The 26,442-nt window shown below is 48.3% G+C and overlaps 1 protein-coding gene across 1 annotated transcript in view; it reads left to right on the top strand.

Annotated features, from left to right (window-relative positions):
• Window positions 1-26,442, top strand: part of LOC148140922 (uncharacterized) — a 245,778-nt gene that overhangs the window by 46,265 nt on the left and 173,071 nt on the right. The window contains exons 7-12 of the mRNA XM_087979048.1: window positions 10,282-10,542; window positions 11,512-11,787; window positions 11,904-12,182; window positions 14,156-14,275; window positions 15,210-15,242; window positions 15,963-15,977. Of these exons, the coding sequence (XP_087835174.1) occupies window positions 10,282-10,542; window positions 11,512-11,787; window positions 11,904-12,182; window positions 14,156-14,275; window positions 15,210-15,242; window positions 15,963-15,977 (984 nt within the window). The remainder of the gene's footprint in view (window positions 1-10,281; window positions 10,543-11,511; window positions 11,788-11,903; window positions 12,183-14,155; window positions 14,276-15,209; window positions 15,243-15,962; window positions 15,978-26,442) is intronic.

Below are 26,442 nucleotides of genomic sequence, written 5' to 3'. Positions count from 1 at the left end.
TGAGTGTCATTCTTTTATTCCTGATATACTGATTGAAAACTTTAGGGTTTTCCGGGATCCTATTTGCCAATGACTTCTCATGTCCCCTCCTGGCTTTTCTTAACGCTTTCTGTAGGTCCTTCCTGGCTAACTTGTAATTCTCAAGTGCCCTAACTGAGCCTTCATATCTCATCCTAACATAAGCCTTCTTCTTCTTCTTGCCAAGAGATTCAACTTCCTCTGAAAACCACGGCTCCTGCGTTCAACAAGTTCCTCCCTGCCTGGCAGGTACATACTTACCAAGGACCCGCAGTAGCTGTTCCTTGAATATTTCAATTGTGCCAAACCCCTGCAGTTTCCTTCCCTATCTTTTGCATCCAAAGTCTTGCCTAATTGCATTGTAATTGCCCTTCCTCCAGCTATAACTCTTGCCCTTCGGTGTGTACCTATCCCTTTCCATCACTAAAGTAAACATAACTGAATTGTGGTCACTATCATCTGGCTGGATTCATTACCCAGTACCAAATCTAATATGGCCACGCCCCTTGTTGCCCTGTCAACATAATGTGTCAGGAAGCCCTCTTGCACACATTGGACACAAAATGACCCATTTAAAGTACTTGAACTGTCGTATTCCAAGCTAACATTTGTAAAGTTAAATGTCTCCATAACAACTACCCTGTCACACTCGCTCCTATTGAGAAACATCATCCTTTCCTCTCCATCTCTGGAACTATTCAGAGGCCTATAGAAAACTTCCAACAGTGTAACCACTCCTCAGTACTACCTCAGTAGACGGGTCTTCAAATGTCCTTTCTGCTCCCGCAATACTGTCCTGGACTAACAATGCCACACTTGCCCCTCTTTGCCATCTTCACTGTTCTTACTGAAACATCAAAATCCCGGAACCTGCAACAACCATTCCTGTCCCTGCTCTAGCCATGTCTCTGAAATGGCCACAACATCGAAATCCCAGGTACCAACCCATGCTGCAAGGTCACCCACCTTATTTCGCATGATCCTGAGATTGAAGTAGTCACACTTCAAACCAACTTCTTGCTTGCTGATGCCCTCTTCAAACCTTAGTTCAGATCTCACTACTCTCAAACTCCTGTACCTCGAACTACAATTTGAGTTCACATCCTCCTCCTGAATTAGTTTAAACCCTCCCAAAGAGCAATAGCAAATTCCCCCCACCCATGATATTGGTACCCCTCTGGTTCAGGTGAAGAGAATCCTGTTTGTAGAGGTCCCACCTACCCCAGAAAGAAGCCCAATTATCCAGGTGTCGGAAACCCTCCCTCCTGCACCATCCCTGTAGCCATGTGTTCAACTCCTCTCTCTCTCCCTATTTCTCACCTCGCTAGTACGTGACACAGGCAACTAACCAGAGATAACAACTCTGTCCAATCTCTAAGCTTGCACCCTAACTCCCTTTCTTCCTTAAATTCCCATCTCTCCCTACCTATGTCATTGGTGCCTATGTGGACCACGACTTGGGGATGCTCCACTTCGTCCTCAAGGATCCCGAAAACACGATCTGAGACGGCATGAACCCTGGCACCTGGGGGTCAATACACCAACCGCGAGTCTCTCTCACTCCCACAAAACCTCCCGTTTGTCCCCAGAACTACAGAGTGTCCAATGACTAATGGTCTGCTCCTCGTCCCCCTTCCCTTTCTGAGCAATTGGGACAGACTCTTTGCCAGAGACCTGTGGCCCATTGCTTACCCCTGGTAGATCTCTTTAAGTTACTTACTATGTGTGTTCATTGCTTTCTGTCAGTTTTATAAATGATTTGGATGTGCATATAGGTGGGAATGGTTAGTAATGTTTCGTTTTGAGTCCGAGCAGCAGCAGAGTTTAAAGGAACCCGGAAGGCTACAGCTAAGGTGAGACAGTTTGTTTTAAAATTAATTACCGGTAGCGGGCAGCGGTGTTTTTTTTTTCTCTTCACAGAAAGAGCGGGAGCAGCAAGGGGAAGTGACGAAGACCAGAGGGGCAGCCGGAACCCGGAAGCAGGTATAGCGTAAGCTTACCTGGGTAGGTTTTGTCCCTCTAAAAGCGCGCAGGAGAAGAACCCGAGGCACTACAGAGGTAGTGCCTCCCACCCGCCCTCCTCCTCTAACCTAATAATAAGACCCGTTGTGGTAAGTAGGTAAGTGCTGCATTTTACTTGTTCTATTCTTTAGACCCAGTTTTTTTTAAAAAAAAAGGTTACTTTTAGAGGGATGGCAGTGAAGGCAATGCAATGTTCCTCTTGCAACATGTTTGAGGTGAGGGATGCCATGGACGTCCCTGCTGATTACACTTGCAGGAAGTGCACCCATCTCCAGCTCCTCCAAGACCGTGTTAGGGAACTGGAGCTGGAGTTGGATGAACTTAGGATCATTCGGGAGCCAGAGGGGGTCATAGATCGGAGCTTTAGGGAAGTAGTAACTCCAAAGATTGCAGACAGATGGGTGACAGTGAGGGGGACTGGGAGGAAGCAGCCAGTGCAGGGACCCCCTGTGGCCGTTCCCCTCAAGAACAAGTATACCGTTTTGGATACTTGTGGGGGGGACGACTTACCGGGGTAAGCAATGGGGTTCAGGCCTCTGGCACAGAACCTGTCCCCGTTGCTCAGATGGGAAGGGTGGAGAAGAGCACAGCAATAGTTATTGGGGACTCGATAGTTCGGGGCACAGATAGGCAGTTTTGTGGGGGCGAGAGAGACTCACGTTTGGTATGTTGCCTCCCAGGTGCAAGGGTACGTGATGTCTCTGATCGTGTTTTCCGGGTCCTTAAGTGGGAGGGGGAGCAGCCCGAAGTCGTGGTCCACATTGGCACCAATGACATAGGTAGGAGGAGGGCTGAGGATATTAGGCAGGCTTTCAGGGAGCTAGGTTGGAAGCTCAGAGTTAGAACGAACAGAGTTGTTGTCTCTGGTGTGTTACCCATGCCGCCTGTTAGAGAGTCGAGGAATAGGGAGAGAGAACATTTAAATGCGTGGCTACAGGGATGGTGCAGGAGGGAGGGATTCCGGTATTTGGATAACTGGGGTTCTTTCTGGGGAAGGTGGGACCTCTATAAACAGGATGGTCTACATCTGAACCTGAGGGGCACCAGTATCCTTGGGGGGGAGGTTTGCTAGTGCTCTTGGGGGGGGCATGGGAACCTAGACTGTAGCTTTAGGGTGCAGGACCTGGAGTGTAGGGAGGTTAGGAACATGGCATCAATCTCTAAGGAGGGTGCCTGTAAACAGGAAAGTGGTTTGAAGTGTGTATACTTCAATGCAAGAAGTATACGAAATAAGGTAGGTGAACTTGCAGCGTGGGTTGGTACCTGGGATTTTGATGTTGTGGCTATTACGGAGACATGGGTAGAACAGGGACAGGATTGGCTGTTGCAGGTTCCAGGGTTTAAATGTTTTAGTAGGGTCAGAGGTGGGGGTAAAAGAGGGGGAGGTGTGGCATTTCTTGTCAAAGATCGTATTACAGCGGTGGAAAGGACGATGGATGAAGACTCGCCATCTGAGGTAATTTGGGCTGAGGTTAGGAATAGGAAAGGTGAGCTGAAAATGTGTTGCTGGAAAAGCTTATGCCCGAAACATCGATTCTCCTGTTCCCTGGATGCTGCCTGGCCCTCAGTTTGAAATGTGTAAAAACAGTGTATTTTTATTGTGATTTTTAATATTGTGGACTGAAATGGGAAAGCCCTGTTTTCCAGCAGGGATTTACAAGGATGGCTGCATGTTTTGGAAGTAAGGAATTCGATACCTTTTGTGAACCCTGTTTGTGTAGCTGTTGGTTTCAGCTGAAATATCTCCACCAAGGCTGGGATCCTGTCACCAAGTCACATGTTCATAAGATCTAGGAGCAGAATTAGGCCATTCGGCCCATCAAGTCTGCTCTGCCATTCCATCATGGCTGTTCTGCTCCTCACCCCCATTTTCCTGCCTTCTCCCCATAACCCTTCACCCCATTACCAATTAAACATCTGTCTCACTCTTCCTTAAATTTACTCACTGTCCCAGCATCCACCGCACTTTGGGGGAATGAATCCCACCGATTCACAACCCTTTGGGAGAAGTAGCTTCTCCCCAACTCTGTTTGAAATTTGCTCCGTCTCATCCTACAACCTCCCGTCCGAGGATGCCCCACAAGGGGGAGCATCCATTCCCCATCCATTTTATCCATGACTTTTATCATCCTGACAACCTCAATTTGATCTCCCCTCATTCTTCGAAACTCCAGACAGTATCGGCCTACATTGGTCAATCTCTCTTCATGTGACAAACCCCTTATCTCTGGGGTCAATCTCACCAACCCTCTTGGGAACTGCCTCCAATGCCATTACATCTTTCCTCAAATAAGGGGACCAAAACTGTGCACAATACTCCAGGTGCGGTCTCACCAATGCCTTGTATAGCTGCAACAATATGGCCTTCCCTTTATATTCTATTCCCTGAGTTAGGAAAGACAACATTCCATTCACTTGCTTTACTATCTGCTGGACCTGCATGCAGCTTTCTGTACCTCATGAATGAGGACACCCACCTCCCTCTGTACCTCAGCATCACAAGTCTCTGCCCATGTAGATAAAAGGTCACCTTCCCATTGCTCGACCCCAATGCATGACCTCACACGTATCCGGGTTAAACTCCATCTGCCACATTTTGGCTGACTCCCCTACCCTATCTGTTGTAAGGTTCCTGTTTCCTCATTGCAATTTACCGTCCTGCCTATTTTTGGCAACCTTCCCTATATCCAAGTCGTGAACGTAGATTGTCAATAACTGGGGCCCAAGGACCAAACCCTGTGACACTTCACTCGTAACCTTTTGCCATCCGGAAAAAAACCCTATTTATCCCGACTCTCTGTCTTCTGTCCATTAGCCAGTCATCTGCCCAAGATAATAAATTACCCATAATCCCATATTATCCTTTTGTGCGGCACCTCATCAAATACCTGCCAAAAGTCCAGATACATTACACCTAAAGGATCCCCATTATCTACTTTGCTTCTCACATCTTCAAAGCCATCTAGCAAATTAGTCAAACATGATTTGCCCTTCATAAACCCATACTGACTCTGATGGACCGCATTCTGACTTGCCACCTGTCCTGATATTGCTTCCTTGATAATTGATTCCATCAACAGATATTAAACTAACTGGTCTATAATTTTTGAATAAGATTAGTATTTTTCCAATCCATGGGAGCTTTTCCCGTGTCGAGGGAATTTTGGAATATTGTAATGAATGGATCCATTATCTCCACCATCACTTCCTTTAATTCCCTCGGCTCTTGGCCATCTGGACCGGGGGACTTGTCTGCCCTCAATCCTAATAGTTTGCTGAGTACCTTTTCCTGATCAATGCTGATTGTTTTACGTTCTCCCCTTTCTATTGCCTCTGACTCGAACCAATAAGAATGGTCCTTCACTGTGAAAACTGGGGCAAAGCATTGCTTTGGCATCTCTGCCATTTCAGTTGTCCCCACGATTAACTCTCCAGTTTCACCTTCCAAGGGACCAACATTCACATCAGCGACTCTCTTCCCTTTTGTATACTTATAGAAACCTTTGCTCTCCTTTTTTGATATTTTGTGCCAATTTTCTTTCTTCACTTACCTTAGCTCCTGTTATTAATTTTTTGGTATCCCTTTGCTTATGTTTGATAGTTTCCCAAGCTTCCAACCTGCTACTGGCTTTTGCAATATGGTAGACCTTCATTTTTGACTTTATATTGTCCTTGACCTCCTTTTTTAGCTTTGGAAGGTTTTGACCTTCTACCCCCTGCCCTCCCCCCACCAACCCCCTAACGCCTTACCACCTTTCTTACTCACTGGGATATATTTTAGTTGTGAGGAATTTTACTAGCCCCTTAAACAACTGCCACTGCTCATCCACTCTCTTATCTTTTAGCCTTCCTGCCCAATCTACTCGAGCCAAATCTATTCCCATGCCTCTCTCATTTCCTATGTTTAATTCCAGAACATTGGTGTGGGACTCCACTTTCTCCCCCCAAACAGGAGTCACCCTTTATTTACAGGTACCTAGCACATGACAGTGACTCAGCTAGCACGGAGCCAGCTCCTAGAGTGGACAGAACCCCTGACCCTCCTGTTTAATTTTTTTTTTCCCTGCGGCGCCCACCTCCCCCTGAACAACTCCAGGGAAGAGGGGCAGGCAACACTCCTGTTTATTTATTTTTTTTTCTTTTCTCTTTTTTATTTAACCCCCACATTACCACCTAAGTGCGGTAGTGCTTATTTTATCCCCAGCACCCATGGTGTGTGTGTGTGCAGGGGTGAGACACAGTGAAAGACACAAAGTGCATGAATCTTTATTCAATTTCCCCCACCAGGAAGATAGGAAAACACCCGGGTGGCCAGTGACAAACACTGCCCTTCCCTCCTGTTTATTTATTTTTTTTTAATTTTAACCCCCACACTACCACCTAAGTGCGGTAGTGCTTATTTTATCCCCAGCACCCATGGTGTGTGTGTGCAGGTGTGAGACACAGTGAAAGACACAAAGTGCACGAATCTTTATTCAATTTCCACCACCAGGAAGATAGGAAAACACCCGAGTGGCCAGTGACAAACACTGCCCTTCCCTCCTGTTTATTTTTTTTTCTTTTTTTTCTGTTTATATTTTTCTTCTTCTTTTTTTTTTTCTTTTTCATTTTTTTTCCCCTTTAACCCCCACACTACCACCTAAGTGCGGTACTGCTTATTTTTTCCCCAGCACCCATGGTGTGTGTGTGCAGGTGTGAGACACAGTGAAAGACACAAAGTGCACGAATCTTTATTTAATTTCCACCACCAGGAAGATAGGAAAACACCCGGGTGGCCAGTGACAAACACTGCCCTTCCCTCCTGTTTATTTATTTATTTATTTTTTCTTACACAAAGTGCACCAATCTTTATTCAATTTCCACCACCAGGAAGATAGGAAAACACCCGGGTGGCCAGTGACAAACACTGCCCTTCACATCAAAGGGCAGTGCTGTGTGATCAAACAGTGAAGGGGAGGGCAGGGATTAAATTAAAATAAAGTTGGAGGGGGAAATAATGCACTCCAACACTCCTGTCTATACTTTTTGTGTGTGTGTGCAGGTGTGAGACACAGTGAAAGACACAAAGTGCACCAATCTTTATTCAATTTCCACCACCAGGAAGATAGGAAAACACCCGGGTGGCCAGTGACAAACACTGCCCTTCCCTCCTGTTTATATCTGTCAGCTGGGGCTTCCTGATTGGATGAGGTTAACAGCCACAATCAGGGAACTCATATTCGATGAGATAAACCTGAGTGATATCATACGGATCAGTACACCAGTAAACTGGGGCTGAGGGGTGGTTTAAAGTGAAGCTGATTGGTTTGTGGCCTCATAGCCGGTTGTAATGACAGGGCTCCTCTGCCCGCCAACAGCAAGGTGATTGGTTGTCAGGGAACTGAACAGCTCAGGGCTGACAGCAAAATTGTATTGTATTTATTGTCATGTGTACTGAGGCACAGTGGAAAGCTTTGTCTTGTGAGCAATACAGGCAGATCACAGAGTTAAGTAGCATAGATAAGCAAATAATAATTAAAACAGCAGCAAAACAAAAACACAGGTACAGGCAAATGCTACGCGTTTGTGAGTCCATTCAGTATTCTAGCAACAGTCGGGTCGAAATGGTTTCAAAACCAGCTGGTGAATGTGTTCAGGCTTCTGTACCTTCTCCCTGATGGCAGAGGGTATACAAAAACATTGCCAGGGTGGGATGGATCTTTGAGAATGCTGGTGGCCTTTCCTTGACAGTGGGCCTGATAGATGGATTCTATAGATGGGAGGTTGACCTTTGTGATTGTCCGGGCTGAGTTCACCACTCTCTGTAACCGTCTCCGATCTTGAATGGTACAGTTGCCATACCAGGTAGTGATACATCCAGACATAATGCTCTCGATGGCGCACCTATAAATGTTGGCAGAGCGTCATGCCAAATTCCCTCAGCTGCCTGAGGAAGAAGAGACGTTGTTGGGCCTTTGTAACCAGTGCATCCATGTGAAGAGTCCAAGGAAGCTTGTTGTGGATGACCACTCCCAGGAGCTTGACACTCTCCACTCGTTCCACCTCTGTGCAGGGGGGCAGGAGTAACATCCCACCGAAAGTCAATAATGAGTTCCTTGGTTTTGCCGGCATTGAGAGCTTGGTTATTCTCAGTGCACCATTTTTCCAGGTTTTTCATCTGTAGTCTGTATCGTCGCTATCTGAGATTCGACCGACTGTGGTGGTGTCATCAGCGAACTTGTAAATGACATTAGTCTGGTATTTGGTGACGCAGTCATGGGTATACAGTGAGTAGTGTAGGGGACTGAGTATGCACCCCTGGGGGGCTCCAGAATTAAGTGTTAGTGAGGATGAAATATTGTCCCCAATCTTCACTGATTATAGCCTGTGGGTCAGGAAACAGGTCAGGTTCAGAGAGTGGGGCTCAGTCTGAGATCACAAAGTTTAGTCATCAGTCTTGAGGGGATAATAGTGTTTTAATTTTTTTAAAAAATTACATCCTCAAGTGCATTTTAACAAATGGCCCAGATAAGGTATTGAAGGTGTAAACTCCCTGTGTGAGAATGTCTGTGCCACAATGGTCAGAATGATTCAAATCTAAAAACGGATTTACAGACTTTTACATGGATTCATGCAGTTTTTGAGCAAAATACAATGTAATTCTGCAAGTACAAATTCACCCACAAACTTATATGTGTATGTGTACATGTGGATGTGCGTGTGTGTATGTTATGTGTGTGTAGGAGTGTCTGTGTGTGCCCGTGTGTGTGTGTCTGCCTGTCTGTGTGTGTGTGTTAGGTGTGTGTAGGAGTGTTCGTGTGTGTCCGTCTGTGTGTGTGTGTGTGTGTGTATGTTATGTGTGTGTAGGAGTGTCTGTGTGTGTCCGTCTGTGTGTGTCCGTCTGTGTGTGTGTGTGTGTATGTGTATGTAGGAATGTCTGTGTGTGTCCGTCTGTGTGTGCGTGTGTGTATGTGTGTGTATGTGTGTGTAGGAGTATCTGTGTGTGTCCGTCTGTGTGTGAGACATAACAAACAATCCAGGTCTTTTTCAACATATGGTTTCAGTTATATCACACTGTAAACTTTTGCTGTCTATTCTGTGTCCTACAATCTTATTCTCCACAATCACCTGATGAAGAAGCAGCTCTCCGAAAATTAGTGCTTCCAAATAAACCGATTGGACTGGAACCTGGTGTTGTGTGATTTTTAACTTTGTCCACCCCAGTCCAACACCAGTGCCTCCCAATTAATGAAGCAATCCCCAGTTCGAATACCGAATGAAATGATGTGGCACAGCTCCTGTTTAAATGACAGGGATAAATGAAGCAAAATTGGACATTTTTAACATCCAATGGCAGAACTAGGAAATATTAACCAAATCATTGAGCAAACTTCCTCGTCTCTTGCTTTCTCCCAACAATCTCTCTCTCTTCCTTCCCGCTGTTCTCTCTCTCTCTCTTTCCCCTCCCCAGTGTCTCTCTCTCTCTTTCTTTCTGTTCCTCCTGAGTCTCTCCACCTCCTCCCAGCTCTTATCCCCTCCCTACCCTCAGCCTCTTTCCCATCCCCTCCCCAATCTTTTATCCAACCTTCCCCAGAGTCTCATTTCCCTCCCTGGTCTCAACCCCTACCCCCCGCTCCCCATCCCAGTTTCTTTCTGTCCTGTGTAATCTCTCTCTCTCCCCCTCCTTCACAGTCTTTATCCCCCTCATCAGTCCCTTTGCTCCTCCCAATCCCTTTCCCTCCCCTGCAATATCTTTGCCTTCTACGCCTGTCTCTCGCCCTTCTCAATCTGTAACCCCACCCATTCTATTCCTCCAGGTCCCAGTCTCTTTTGTCCTCATCCCAATGCTCTCTCTTCACCTCTGACCTTCCTTATCTCATTTCCAAACCCTCCACATTCTCTCCTCACTCCTCAGTGTCCCTCCTCCATGCTGTACAGTCTCTCTTCCTTATTTCCCAGTTCCTTCCAGTGTCTCTCCCTCCCCCATCCCCAGTATTTATTTTCCAATGCTAGTCTCCATCCCACCCCAATCACTGTCCCTCCCCTGTCTCTGTCCCTCCCCTGTCTCTGTCCCTCCCCAGTCTCTGTCCCTCCCCTGTCTCCATCCCTCCCCAGTCTGGCTCTCTTTATCCCCCAAGTCTCTCTTCCTCCCCCCCACCAGCCACATTCTGTCTTGTTTGCTAGTTCCTCTCCCTCCCAGTTTCCCTTCCAGTGCTTGTTCTGCAGTTTGATAACCAGCTTCTCGAACTGTTTATATTACAGAGACTAACTCACGAACTATAAAATATACAATTGTCTCAGGAGAACAAGATTTCCCTGAAGTCACTGTTGTTGCGATGGTCAACGGAATACAAACAGGTTACTTTGACAGTGATACCCGTCGCTGTGTCCCCAGGGAGCAGTTCCTGGCTGATTCACTCAGTGTGAAATTCTGGGACGATGCTACAGATCAGGCAATCACACACACCAGGCTGGCAAAGGGGAATCTGAAATCGATCATGAAAAGGACAAACCAGACTTCAGGTAAAATCTCACCGTCAATTGTCCACATTATCCCCTGGGTCATTCCACTCAGTCCATCTCCCAGCACTGACCGCTGGGTCTGTCCACTCAGTCCATCCCCCAGCACTGACCCCTGGGTCACTCCACTCAGTCCTGCCCCCAGCACTGACCCCTCGGTCTGTCCACTCAGTCCATCCCCCAGTACTGACCACTGGGTCTGTCCACTCAGTCCACCCCCCAGCACTGACCCCTGGGTCACTCCACTCAGTCCATCCCCCAGCACTGACCCCTGGGTCACCCCACTCAGTCCATCCCCAAGCACTGACCCCTGGGTCACCCCACTCAGTCCATCCCCCAGCACTGACCCCTGGGTCACCCCACTCAGTCCATCCCCCAGCACTGACCCCTGGGTCTGTCCACTCAGTCCATCCCCCAGTACTGACCCCTGGGTCACCCCACTCAGTCCATCTCCCAGCACTGACCCCTGGGTCACCCCACTCAGTCCATCCCCCAGCACTGACCCCTGGGTCACCCCACTCAGTCCATCCTCCAGCACTGACCCCTGGGTCACCCCACTCAGTCCATCCCCCAGCACTGACCCCTGGGTCACCCCACTCAGTCCATCCCCAAGCACTGACCCCTGGGTCACCCCACTCAGTCCATCCCCCAGCACTGACCCCTGGGTCACCCCACTCAGTCCATCCCCCAGCACTGACCCCTGGGTCACTCCACTCAGTCCATCCCCCAGCACTGACCCCTGGGTCACCCCACTCAGTCCATCCCCAGCACTGACCTTGGAATGTAAAGTGATTTGAGGACTGTCAACTCATTCTGCAACTTTAACTTGAGATTGGAACCCTTTCCCCTCTGATCAGACTGTGACCCTCATCCCCTATTTCCATCTGATATTTGATCCCCTTTCCCTCTGATCACACAGTGTGTGATTATCTATTATTTATTGATGATTGATCCCTGTCTGGTCACTGACAGGAATTCACATTCTCCAATGGATACATTCTGTTGAGGTCAGTGAAGATGGCTCTGTGAAGAGATCGATGAGATTTGGATTTGATGGAAAGGACCACATTAGTTTAGAGCCAGACAGAATGAGATGGGTTGCCGCAAATCACTTTGCAGTGATCAATAAAGAGAAATGGAATTCAGATCAATCCTGGAACTACTATTGGGAATCATATCTGCAAAAAACATCTGTTGAACATTTAAACAGATATCTGGAAGTTGGAAAGGATTATTTCACAAGGAAAGGTATGTATTTCAGTTCTGTTCCATGTTCTGATCTAACCTCACTGATCTATGAAACCGCTCTCCCATTCCATTCAGTGTCTGTCTATTGTTTGTGATTTCACTCTTTCCCATCACAGTTCAGCCTGAAGTATTCATCCCCAGGAGGGAGCCCAATGGTCAGGACAAGCCGCTCACTCTCTCCTGCCTGGTCACTGGGTTTTATCCTGTAGAAATCGAGGTGACCTGGCTAAGGAATGGAGTGGTCATGTCTGAGACACATTCCTCGGGGATACGACCGAACCACGATGGGACCCATCAGATCCAGAAAGAGATTGAGATCAATGCTGGGGATGAGGATCAATACTCCTGTCACATTGAACACAGCAGTCTGGCAGAGGCCCAGCTCTATCAGTGGGGTAAGGGACTGGAGAGTGTGTCTGTGTCTGTGTGTCTGTGTCTGTGTTTCTGTGTCTGTGTCTGTGTGTGTGTGTGTATATACATGTGACAGATGAAACTATTTAGAGGACACTTTTTCACTTCCTTGTTTGCAACTACCCACCTTGTTCTCTGCGTTGATATGTCATGTGTCTCAATTGTGTTAAAGATTTCAATTCTAAGTTTGAAAGGGTCTCCGAATCCCAAACTTCCAGCACCTTTTGGGGATTCCAGATTCCCACAGCCCTGTTATTGGTGAAGTTCTCATCGATTTCACTCCGGAATAATCTCACCAGAATTACAAGAAGATTTGCTTGTATTCCAGGCTTCAGCACCAGACATGGGCCCAGATTGTCCAGCAGCCAGACAGTCAGAGACTGGACACACCTTGAGAGAGGAGGGTCTGGACCCCTCAGAATTCCTGACTCACTGAATGGGATTTGTCTGGGAAGTTTCAAACCGTATCCGGAACCCTCTGGAAAGATCTCAGGTTCTGAGGTTAGGGATTGGAAGCTTCTTTAACTCCTAGTGTGATGATGCTGCCACTTTAAAAGGTTGTTGGTGTCCTAGTTTTTGTTTTGAAGAGAGGTTGTAAGGCAGAGGCACCAAACTCGCTGCTGATGATGACTGAGGTAAACAAGTTGTGAGGCCTTGGAGTTTTTATTTAAGCTGGAACAATAGAAGCAGTCTGAATGGGCGTGGCCAGCTCTCACAGATCCAGATTTCTTAGTTTGGTTTTTTTCAGTTACGTCAGAAGCCTTTGGGGTCTCTAAAGAGTTGGCAGCTTCAGTGAATGTCACCTGGCTTCTACTGTCTGCATTTTTTTCTTGATATTGTTTCCTCCTGGATTGGAGAACAGCATGTAAGAATCTGTGTCTGAATTTACCTTTTTGCCAAGGTGTTTATAGGATGTTACAATATTGCAACAGTTAATTAATAATAGGTACTATGTTCAGTTACATTTTTCAATTGTTAAGTTATTCAAACTTCCTTTTTCTTTTGTTTGTATTTTAATTACAGCGTTTGAATAAATTGTGTTTTGCTTAACATTGAGTTGTTTGAACACTTGCATTGCATCTGGAACACTGCACTTCCCATCCAGTTTTAAAATAAGAAGCAGTTCAGATCTAGACTACCTTCTTCAGATATTTTGAGGGGGCCTGGTGTGGTCCCTAACACCAGAGAGCTGGAAAACCGACCATCTCCAAACGTACTGCTGATCCCTCCATTCACACACTGACGAGGATATCTGGTCAGTGTGGGCAAGTTGGACTGAACACGCACACTTGTTGTGTGACTCTTTAACTCTTTGACTCCATCCCCTCAAAATACATGACCTGACCTTCTGCAACCAACACTTGACCTCTCCCCAGCACCAACACCAGCTCACCGCCTCCAGACGTCTGTCAGACTCGCAGTGCATCACACTGGACAGACAAGTGGGACACAACACAGAACTCCACAACTGGATCCCTAACAAGGCCCCCTCACCAGCCCACTGTGGCAACCAAACCCCATTCCATTGGTACTCAACATCCCCAACACTCACCAGTGAGTTCCCAAACTGCCCCTTGCCCAAACACTGAGGAAGTGCCTTTCTGGGAGACCGAACTACACCCCTCCAACCATTCCCTCACTCCTTCACCTCACCCAAGGCCGATCTACCCCACCAGCACTAGTAAGGACAGGACACAGAGATATTGGGGAGAATGGGAACTGAACTGTCTGGGGAGGTAACCCCCAGGACAGGTACAACACGATGTTTATACCCCTATCAATGGGATCCTTGGTGACTTCACTGGAGAGTGAAATCGGGAGAGGGTCAAACCCGCATTTCAACCATTCCCAACAATTCCCAACAGCCCGGAGCAGTTATAATTGTTCCCAATCAACACAGGGTTAGAAATAAATCCAGGAACAGAGAGAATCCTGATATATTTCCAATGTGTTTCAGAAAATCTGAAAAGCAATTGGCTGCATTCCCAACTTGGAAGTCTCATTGCATCAATGGTCATTCTATTGGCTGTTATTGTCGGGATAGTCGGAATAATCATCTGGAAATGGTCACGGAGAGGTAAGAATCAGAGAGAGGGGAATGTGGAACTGAGGGGACAGAGTGAGTGTGGGGGGATCTCCAGTACTGGGAGTACAGGGCACTGTGGGGAATGGAACTGATTGAATTCCCAAACACAGATCCACACGTATAAACACGTCTCGTTCCCTGTCTGATCTTCCTTTATGTGATCAGCCCAGACCAGGTCTAATATTGATCATTAGACCCACTGCACCCAATCAGATCCTCACTGACTGAATATTAATGGAATGGAAGGGATTGTCTGCATCTCCATAAAGTGTAAGGATGGACGGGAGTGTGGGAATGAGGATTTCTGACACAATCCCTGTAAAACCTTCCTTCCTGCCTTGTTTGGGCACCATCTCCTTGATAAATTTTGAAGATCTCTCTCCCTTAATGAGTTTGTGCAGTTTTGGATGACTTATTACTTTGGTTTGACCCTGGGCGTGTGACTCTGATACCGATCATGTTATTCCAGGCATTTGGTTTGTCTCCAGTCCCACCGTATTTTTAATGTTTTGGAATGATCTCTCTGCCCCATTTAATGGGATTCTGGATCATCTCTTCTCTTGTTATCCAGCTGTTGACACTTTCCTCCCACCATCTGACATTTGTGATCACCTGCAGAGACTCCACTCACCCCATTTGGATGATCTTTTGATCTCTCTGCCCATTGATCTCCCTGCTGATAAATTCGGTGTCTGTGAGCTTCTCTCTCACTTCACCTGAGGAAGGGGCTACGCTCAGAAAGCTTGTGATTTCAAACAAATCTGTTGGACTGTAACTTGGGGCCATGTGTGATTTCTGACTGTGTTCACACGAGTCCAATACCAACACCCCCACATCAATCTCCATTCCCTCACACTTGTTGTGTTCTCACTCTCTGAGAATGGATTATTCCCCATCCTAATGGACATTTATTTTGTTTCCGCAGGTTCACCAAAGGGGACTTACACAACAGCTCTCAGTAAGTGACTGAGGGGACAGAGTGTTGGGAATGATTGAGAAGGTAATGGGAGGTGTAGAGAAGATTCCCGACAGTGTGGAAACAGGCCCTTCAGCCCAACAAGTCCACACAGACCCTCCAAAGAGTAACCCACCCAGACCCATTCCCCTACCCTATATTTACCCCTGACTAACACACCTAACACTATGGGCAATGTAACATGGCCAATTCACCTGACCTGCACACCTTTGGATTGTGGGCAGAAACTGGAGTACCCGGAGGAAACCCACACAGACACGGGGAGAGTGTGCAAACTCCGCACAGTCACCCGAGGTGGGAATTGTACCCGGGTCCCTGGTGCTGTGCGGCAACAGTGCTGACCACTGAGCCACCGTGCTGCCCCTATTAGAGTGTAGAGTTATATTTGCCAGGGTGTTGCTCAGGGTGATGGGGCCGTCTCCTCACCATGCTGTTTCTCAGCCAACACTCTCTTATCGTCCTGTTTCTCTACTCCATGTCCCCAGTGTCTCTCCTTCGAATTGTCACCCTCCATTCTCTTCCCCCACTGCCCCTCCCTCCACTCACTCACCCTTAATTCCCACTGGGGGGTGGGCTCAGAGAGTCTGGTTAGTTAGTGCTGAGGGTGATTAAATCCTGGGTCCAGTGAGTGATAGAGAATATCTCACACTGTCTCATTTTATATTTGATATAACTTCTCACATTCTGTTTTTATTTTCTCAGCTTCTGATATCTCTGGTGCAGCTTCTTCATGATTCAGTAAGTGACATGTCAACTTTTCTCTGACTGAAATTTATTCAGATTAATATTCTCTAGATTTATTTGTAGCATTTTCACATCTCTCCTGACCCTATCCCACCCTCCCAGTCACTGTTAAACCCCGTCAGACTAATTCCCCTCCCCGCCTGGCCCTGTCCCACCCTCCCAGACACTGTTAAACCCTGTCGGACGAATTCCCCTCCCCTCCTGACCCTGTCGCACCCTCCCAGACACTGTTATACCCTGTCAGACTAATTCCCCTCCCCTCCTGACCCTGTCCCACCCTCCCAGACACTGTTAGACCCTGTCGGACTAATTCCCCTCCCCTCCTGACCCTGTCGCACCCTCCCAGACACTGTTAAACCCTGTCAGATTAATTCCCCTCCCCTCCTGACCCTGTCACACCCTCCCAGACACTGTTAAACCATGTCAGACTAATTCCCCTCCCCTCCTGACTCTGTCCCACCCTCCCAGACACTGTTAAACCCTGTCAGTCTAGTTCCCCTCCCCTCCTGACCCTGTTCCACCCCCTCAGACACTGTTAAATCCTGTCAGACTAATTCCTTCCCCTCCTGACCCTGTCCCACCCTCCCAGACACTGTTAAATGCTATCAGACTAACCCCACTCTCCTCCTGACACTGTCCCACCCTCCCAGACCCAGTTAATCCCTGTCAGACTAATTCCCCTCCCCTCCTGACCCTGTCCCACCCTCCCAGACACTGTTAAACCCTGTCAGACTAATTCCCCTCCCCTCCTGATCCTCTCCCACACTCCTAGTCACTGTTAAACCCTGTCAGACTAATTCCCCTCCCCTCCTGACCTGTCCCACCCTCACAGACACTGTTAAATCCTGTTGGACTAATTCCCCTCCCGTCCTGACCTGTCCCACCCTCCCAGACACTGTTAAACCCTGTCAGACTAATTACCCTCCCCTCATGACCCTGTCCCATCCTCCCAGACACTGATAAACCCTGTCAGTCTAACTCCCCTCCCCTCCTGACCCTGTCCCATCCTCCCAGACACTGTTAAACCCTGTCAGACTAACTCCCCTCCCCTCCTGACCCTGTCCCACCCTCCCAGACACTGTTAAACGCTATCAGACTAATTCCCCTCCCCTCCTGACCCTGTCCCACCCTCCTATTCACTGTTAAACCCTTTCAGACTAATTCCCCTCCCCTCCTGACCTGTCTCACCCTCCCAGACACTGTTAAACCCTGTCAGACTAATTCCCCTCCCCTCCTGACCCTGTCCCGCACTTTCAGTCACTGTTAAACCCTGGCAGACTAATTCCCCTCCCCTCCTGACACTGTCCCACCCTCCCTGACACTGTTAAACCCTGTCAGACTAATTCCCCTCCCCTCCTGACCCTGTCCCACCCTCCCTGACACTGTTAAACCCTGTCAGACTAATTCCCCTCCCCTCCTGACCCTGTCCCGCACTCTCAGTCACTGTTAAACCCTGGCAGATTAATTCCCCTCCCCTCCTGACCCTGTCCCACCCTCCCAGACAGTGTTAAACCCTGTCAGACTGATTTCCCTCCCTTTCTGACCCTGTCCCACCCTCCCAGACACTGTTAAACCCTGTCAGATTGATTTACCTCCCCTTCTGGCCCTGTCCCACCCTCCCTGACACTGTTAAACCCTGTCAGACTAATTCCCCTCCCTTCCTGAACCTGTCCCACCCTCCCTGACACTGTTAAACCCTGTCAGACTAATTCCCCTCCCCACCTGACCCTGTCCCACCCTCCCTGACACTGTTAAACCCTGTCAGACTAATTCCCCTCCCCTCCTGACCTTGTCCCACCCTCCCAGACACTGTTAAACCCTATAAAACAAATTTCCCTCCCCTCCTGACCCTGTCCCACCCTTACAGTCGCTGTTAAAACCTGTCAGACTAATTCCCCTCCCCTCCTGATCTGTCCCTCCCTCCCAGTCACTGTTGAACCCTGTCAGACTAATTCCCCTCCCCTCCTGACCCTGTCCCACCCTCCCAGACACTGTTAAACCCTGTCAGACTAATTCCCCTCCCCTCCTGACACTGTCCCACCCTCCCAGTCACTGTTGAACCCTGTCAGACTAATTCCCCTCCCCTCCTGACCTCTCCCACCCTCCCAGACACTGTTAAACCCTGTCAGACTAATTCCCCTCCCCTCATGACCTGTCTCACCCTCCCAGACACTGTTAAACCCTGTCAGACTAATTCCCCTCCCCTCCTGACCCTGTCCCATCCTCCCAGACACTGTTAAACCCTGTCAGACTAACTCCCCTCCCCACCTGACCCTGTCCCACCCTCCCAGACACTGTTAAACCCTGTCAGACTAATTCCTTCCCCTCCTGACCCTGTCCCACCCTCCCAGACACTGTTAAACGCTATCAGACTAATCCCCCTCCCCTCCTGACCCTGCCCCACCCTCCTATTCACTGTTAAACCCTTTCAGACTAATTCCCCTCCCCTCCTGACCTGTCTCACCCTCCCAGACACTGTTAAACCCTGTCAGACTAATTCCGCTCCCCTCCTGACCCTGTCCTACCCTCCCAGACACTGTTAAACCCTGTCAGACTAATTCCTCTCCCCTCCTGACCCTGTCCTACCCTCCCAGACACTGTTAAACCCTGTCAGACTAATTCCCCTCCCCTCCTGACACTGTCCCACCCTCCCTGACACTGTTAAACCCTGTCAGACTAATTCCCCTCCCCTCCTGACCCTGTCCAACCCTCCCTGACACTGTTAAACCCTGTCAGACTAATTCCCCTCCCCTCCTGACCCTGTCCTACCCTCCCAGACACTGTTAAACCCTGTCAGACTAATTCCTCTCCCCTCCTGACCCTGTCCTACCCTCCCAGACACTGTTAAACCCTGTCAGACTAATTCCCCTCCCCTCCTGACACTGTCCCACCCTCCCTGACACTGTTAAACCCTGTCAGACTAATTCCCCTCCCATCCTGACCCTGTCCAACCCTCCCTGACACTGTTAAACCCTGTCAGACTAATTCCCCTCCCCTCCTGACCCTGTCCCGCACTTTCAGTCACTGTTAAACCCTGTCAGACTAATTCCCCTCCCCTCCTGACCCTGTCCCACCCTCCCAGACACTGTTAAACCCTGTCAGACTAATTCCCCTCCCCTCCTGACCCTGTCCTACCCTCCCAGACACTGTTAAACCCTGTCAGACTAATCCCCTCCCCTCATGACCCTGTCCCACCCTCCCAGACACTGTTAATCCCTGACAGACTAATTCCCCTCCCCTCCTGACCCTGTCCCACCCTCCCAGACACTGTTAAACCCTGTCAGACTAATTCCCCTCCCCTCCTGACCTGTCCCACCCTCCCAGTCACTGTTGAACCCTGTCAGACTAATTCCCCTCCCCTCCTGACCCTGTCCCACCCTCCCTGACACTGTTAAACCCTGTCAGACTAATCCCCCTCCCCTCCTGACCCTGTCCCACCCTGCCAGACACTGTTAAACCCTATCAGACTAATTCCCCTCCCCTCCTGACCCTGTCCCACCCTCCCAGTCACTGTTAAACCCTGTCAGACGAACTCCCCTCCCCTCCCCACCCTGAAGTGATTGCCTCGTGTCTGTCCATTCCTGACCTTGTGGGTTTCCTGGACCCCACTGCAGGACATTCCCGGAGCCTCATTGCGGAATAACGGGATTCTCCTGTTCCAGTGTGAACATGGACACCATTGTCTATCCTTCCATATCACAGCAGACACACAGAAATACAGCTCATTGTTCACACTCAATTCCTTCAGGACAGAGGTCAATGTTTCTGGGAATGTGTTTCCACAGGTTGAGCAGTGGATCCCAGATCCCCAGGTTTGGATCCTGATTCTTCAAGTGAGACCTTCTCAAGTCGTGTTTCCATCCCGTCTCAGAAATGTGAGCAGTGTCACTGTCAGAGGGATCTTCACAGATGGTTCCTCCCTCACACTTTCTCATCCTCACTGTCTTCAGTGGGTCACTGATTGACCTGAAATGAAGCAACGTCCTGAAGCAACTCAGAGGCAATTTTTATATTGAAGGAATTGATTTTGCATCTGACGTTAACAAATTTCAAATGTTATGTAAATCTCTGTACATAAATATCTGTTTTACATATTCTAATTCTTAAATAAATATATAAATATTATAAATCTGAGTTATTGTTGAATACTAAAGTCTATCACTACTTATCACCATTGTTTAACTACAATCACCAATATGTGTCATTTGTAATCATTAAAAGTTATTTATTGACTTATTAATTTTGATTTTTTATTAATATTTCACAAGAACGATTCTATTCATTTACACAGCAGCAGCTTGTGGCTCTTGGAACCAGCAGATGCTGAGCTTCAATTCAATGTGAACTGGGGGAGTTAAGACCATATCCATCTGCCTCTATTGTAAAATCCAAGTCCCAGATGATAACTCCATACCCATCAACACAATCAGGGAAAGTCCATTCCCAGAGAGTGGGAACACACAAGTGTGAGGGAATGGAGATTGTGTCAGAACCTGATGGAGATTCTGGACATCACTTCCATTCCATCGATATTCCCTGAGGATGTGAGTGTGTGTGGTGGGTTTGATACCAACATCAGACTTGTACAAAAGGACATAGCTGCTAGACTGGGTCTGCAGCAGGTAGTGAGGGAACCAACAAGAGGGAAAAACATACTTGATTCCATCTTTCCAATCTGCCAGCTACAGGTACAAATGTCCATGACAGTCTCAGTGAGAGTGACCATCGCACTGTCCTTGTGGAGGCAAAGTCCCACTGTCACATTGGGAATAACCTCCATTGTATTGTGTGGTACTATCACTGTGTTAAATGGAACAGACTTGGATCAGATCTCGCAGCTCAAGCCTGGGTATCCATGAGGCACTGTGGGCCACCAACAGCAGCAGAACCATACTCCAGCACAATCTGTAACCTCATGCCCTGGCATAGCCCCCACTGAACCATTAACACCAAGCCAGGGGATTAACCCTGGTTCAATGGGGAGTGCAGGAGGGCATCCCAGGAGCAGCACCAGACATACCTGAAGATGAGGTGCCAACCTGGTGAAGCCACCAAACAGGACGACTTGCATGTCAAATAACATAAGCAGCAAGTGATAGACAGAGCTAAGTGATCCCACAACCAACAGATCCGATCTAAGCTCTGCAGTCCTGCCACATCCAGCCAACTCACTGGAGGCTCCACAAATATTCCCACTCTCACTGATGAAACAGCCCATTACATCAGTGTGAAAGATAGGCCTGAAGGTTTCACAGCAATCTTCAGTCAGAAGTGTCATCTCAGCCTCCTCCAGTGGTCCCCAGCATTACAGATACCAGTCTTCAGCCAATTCAATTCACTCCACGTGATATCAAGAAACAGTTGAAGACACTGGGTACTGCAAAGGCTTCAGGCCCTGACAACATTCAGGCAATAGTACTGAAGGCTTGTGCTCGAGAACTTGCCACTCCCCTATCCAAACTGTTCCAGTCCAGTTACAACACTGGCATCTACCCAACAATGTAGAAAATTGCCCAGGTATATCTTAGACACAAAAAGCAGGACAAACCCAATCTGCCCCATCAGTCTCCTCTCGATCATCAGTAAAGTGATGGAAGGTGTCATTAACAGTGCGATCAAGCAGCACCTGCTCAGCAATAACCTGCTCAGTGACGCCCAGTTTGGGCTCTGCCAGGGTCACTCAGCTCCTGACCTCAATACAGCCTTGGTTCGAACATGGACAAAAGAGCTGAATTCCAGAGGGGAGGTGGGAGTGACAGCCCCTGACATCAAGGCTGCATTCGACCGAGTGTGGCATCATGGAACTCGAGCAGAACTGGAACCAATGGGTATTGGGGGAAACTCTCCAGTGGATAGAGTCATACCTGACACATAGGAAGGTGGTCTTGGTTGTTGGAGGTCAGTCATCTCAGCTCCAGGAAAGCTCTGCAGGAGTCCCTCAGCGTGGTGTCCTAGGCCCAACCGTCTTCAGCTGCTTCATCAATGACCTTCCCTCCATCATAAGGTCAGAAATGGGGATGTTTGCCAGTGATTGCACAATATTCAGCACTATTTGCAACTCCTCAGACACTGAAGCAGTCCATGTTCAAATGCAACAAGATCTGGACAATATCCAGGCTTGGGCTGACAAGAGGCAAGTAACATTTGCGCCACACAAATGCCAAGTTATAACCATCACCAACAATAGACAATCTCACCACCACCCCTTGTCATTCAATGGTGTTACCATCACTGAATCCCCCCACTGTCAACAGCCTGTGAGTTATCATTGATCAGAAACTCAACTGGTCTCACCACATAAATGCAGTGTCTACAAGAGCAGGTCAGAGACTCGAGATACTGCAGCAAGTAACACGTCTCCTTATTTCCCAAAGCCTGTCCACCAACTACAAGACACAGGTCAGGAGTGTGATGGAATCCTCCCTGCTTGCCTGGATGAGTACAGCCATCTCACCACTGAAGAAGCGTGATACCATCCAGGACCTAGCAACCCAACTGATTGGCACTGTATCCACCAACATCCAGTCCCTCCACCACTGACACTCAGTTACAGCAGTGTTCGCTATCTACAGAAATTCATCAAAGATCCTTAAACAGTGCCTTCCAAACCCACAACCACCTCCATCTGGAAGGTCAAGGTCAGCAGATAAATGGGAACACCACCACCTTCATGTTCCCCTCCAAGTCACTCACCATCCTGACTCGGAAATATGTCACCATTCCTTCACTGTTGCTGGTCAAAATCCTGGATTTCCCTCGCTCATGGCATTGTGGCTCAACCCACAGGAGGTAGACTGCAGCAGTTCAAGAAGGCAGATCACCACCACCTTCTCAAGGGCAACTAGGGATGGGTAATAAATGCTGGCCAGTCAGAGACCCCCACATCCCACACAAACAGAATCAATACAAAAACTGGGGGAGGTGTGATACATGGTTATTGTCTCTGGAGGAGGAATCCCGTGACCAAAGTATCATTCCAGAATGAGAAGCCTCTTTCTCCTCCAGGGAGTTGTTCAATGTTCACACCTGGATGTGACAGGACAGCAGAGCTTCGATCTTATCTATCGGTTGTGGAATCACTAAGTTCTGACTCTACTCCCTCTGCTATTTACTGTACAATCAGTCCTGATCTGTCACTTCACTGACCAATACCATCACTTACAAGTTCCCCTCCAAGCCATTCACCATCCTGACTTGGAAGTATATTGCACTTCCTTCACTGTCACTGGGTCAAAATCCTGGAATTCCCTCCCACCACCACATGAGCTACTGCTGTTCAGGACGGTAGCTCACCCCCACCTTCGCAAGGAGCGTTTGGGATGGGAAATAAATTCCAGCAGCCAGTGATTCCCACGTCTCTCCAGTGAATAAAAAAGACATCACTTTTCATCTCTCCTTGGTCCTGCTCCTGTGATCCCTCCCACATTCCTCATTGAACCGGGGTTGGTCCCCTGGCTTGGTGGTAATGAGAGACTGGGGGTTGGGTTGAGCCATGAGGTTACAGTTTGTATTGGATGGCAGTTCTGCTGGTGTTGATGACCCACAGTACCTCATGGACACACAGTCTTCATCTGCTCGATCTGTTCACATCCCACAGGAGGGGAGGGGCTTGGGGGTGTGCCATGAGGTTTAATGGGGAAATGTGTTCCCATATGATGGTTATTGTAGGAGCAGGGTGCAGTGAATGGGCTGTAAACCGCCCCCCTCCCCCCACACTGGGTTCTCTGTACCTGACTCTCACCATCAATCCCCCCCCCACCCCTCACCCCCACAGTTTGCTCTCTCTAGCCGACTCTTCCCACCAAACCCCATACCGGATTCTCTGTGATTATATGACGCATATAACTCTGTTATAACTCCTTTTCACAATAGCCCACAGGCCAACCTGACTCTCTGCAATTAATCCACTCCATGTTCCCTCACATTAAACTCTCTGTCAGGTTTAGCTCATTGATCACTGACTAGGTGAAGAATTTCTCTCACTGTAACTGTGTCCTCCTGTTCTGAATCTCTCGGTTTAGTTTAAAACCAATCTCAGATTTCCCTTTTCCAGACTGTTTAATGTTTTATAAATCCCATCAGGTGCTTCCTTTCCTGGTAGAATAGCCCAATTCTCCTTGATACATGACCCAGAACCTTGACCCTGGGGGTGAGCCTGGGTGTTTCTCTCTCTGCACTCCCCCCTTCCACACTCTCCCCCCCCCAGGGCCTGAGTGTCTCCCCTGTGACTGTGTCCTGAATTAGACTCAGTACCAGGAAGAACAACAGGGTCCATGGGATTCCCAGCGAGCCGAGGGTTAGCAGTGATTGATACTGACCTGTGACCCATGACCCAGGGTGACACCATACCTCAGTGGTTAGCACTTCTGCCTCACAGCACCAGGGACCTGAGTTTGATTCCAGCCTTGGGTGACTGTCTGTGTGGAGTTTCCCTGAGTCTGCATGGGGTTCCTCCGGGTGCTCCAGTTTCCTGCCGCAGTCGATCAGGTGCACCTTGGGTGGATTGGTCATGCTCAATTGCCCAGTGTCCAGGGATGTGCATGTGGATTAGCTGTGGAAAATGCAGGGTTACGGGATGGAATACAGTGGTGAGTCTGGATGGGAAAGTCTTGAGAGGGTCGGTGTTGACTCAATGGGCCGAATAGCCTGTTTCCACACTGTAGGGATTCTATGACTCATGAATGGCCTTTAATCTCCCAGTTCCCAGAGACAGAATGGAAAGCTGAATTCTGTACTTATCGGGAGGGACTCAGGGAAAACACAGGGAGGTAAAGGAAAGGATCACAACATTCTGGGAATACACTGTCCCTATTCCAATCAGGGACTGGGAATTAAACACTCTGAGGGGAAACAGCTTCTGTTTACAAACTGGAAAAACCAGTAATACAACAATCTTTGGAGACTGCACCCAATCTGTTGAGAAATTTGATCCATTGTTTGATGTGAAGCTGCAGAAGCAGAAAAATGGAACAAGTGCTAAATGATGACCCGGTCCCAGTGACGGGGAAGCTCCAGCACAGCCAGGCTGAGGTTCAGGCTCTGAGCCAGTAAGGCTGGGGCTGAGAAGAGGCCTCCCCCACCAGCTCAAGGAGCATCAGGACAGCACTAGGATCCTGGGATCCCCCTCTCACCGTAAACATATGGCTCAGTCCTTCCAACTGGGGGAGGTGATGGTACATCGGGATTGTCCCTGGAGCAGGAATCCAGCAACCCAAGTGGAGCCTCCTCCTCCTACATTGAGTTGTTGAATGATCATGACTGGATGTGGTAGGACAGCAGATCTGATCTGTTGGTTGTGGAATCACTGAGCTCTGTCTCTGCTGCTCCTGTTGTTTCTGCACACCTCGTCCTGTTCTGTAGCTTCACCGAAGAACACCATCATCTGCAAGTTCCCTCAAAGCCACTCACCATCCTGACCATCCATTCCTTCACTGTCACTGGCTCCAAATCTTGGAATTCCCTCCCTCCCTAATGACATTGTGGGTCTGCCTCCAGCACATGGAATGCTCCATGAAGATCACTGGGGAGATGGGTTCTCCCATGACTGCAGGGAACCAGCTGAATCTCCATGTTGGATTCTCTGTACCAGACTCTCACCATCAACTCTCATACTGGATCCACTGGAACTAAACGTCCCACACCACTCTCTGTTATTAATACACTCCATGAAGACCCCACACCACACTCTTCATTTCTCTCTCTGCACTCCCCTCCCTCCCCCAGGGTCTGAGTGTCTCCCCTGTGACTGTGTCCTGAATTAGACTCAGTACCAGGAAGAACACCAGGGTCCATGGGATTCCCAGCCGGCCGAGGGTTAGCAGTGACTGATACTGACCTGTGACCCATGAATGGCCTTACCTCTCCCAGATCACATTGAACTGACCCTCAACAACTGCTGATACGAGGACCCACAAGGTGGTGAGTGAAAATCTCGTGAAATTATTAGCAATGAATTCAATCAACAACAAACAATTATTTATTGACGACTAACCACAATTATCAGCATTTATAGTCAGCTTAGTGATATAATAGGAAAATATTGTTTTCCAATTTGCATATCTACTTTCTAAAACTTGTAAATAAAATTCCACATTGGATCCAATTTGCATGACACAAAGTGCAAAGGCGGTCACATCCTTTCAGTGCAGTCTGTGGCTCTCTGAGCTGCCTCACTACATTTATAATTGTCGGTTATATTTTACAATATACACATCACGTTAATCAGACAGCTCCCTCAAAGAGTTTTATAAGGTCATCAATCTCTTCCTGTAGTGTGGTGGGAGGGCTACAGACAAAGACCTTGCCTCATTCAGCGTCTATGGGACTCTCAGTCCTGATCGGTTTTGTGTGTGGTTTCCTTCTGTATCCCTAAAGAGTTTCTGTGGAACTCTGACTCCCACAATCTCTCAAAAAGTTTGGAACTTGAAATCCCCTTACA

The sequence above is a fragment of the Chiloscyllium plagiosum genome, unplaced genomic scaffold (assembly GCF_037043375.1).
Source record: "Chiloscyllium plagiosum isolate Xiang-an unplaced genomic scaffold, Cpla_swu_hap1 HiC_scaffold_35, whole genome shotgun sequence".
Lineage (NCBI taxonomy): Eukaryota > Metazoa > Chordata > Chondrichthyes > Orectolobiformes > Hemiscylliidae > Chiloscyllium > Chiloscyllium plagiosum.
This window is presented reverse-complemented; position numbering and strand designations above follow the sequence as displayed.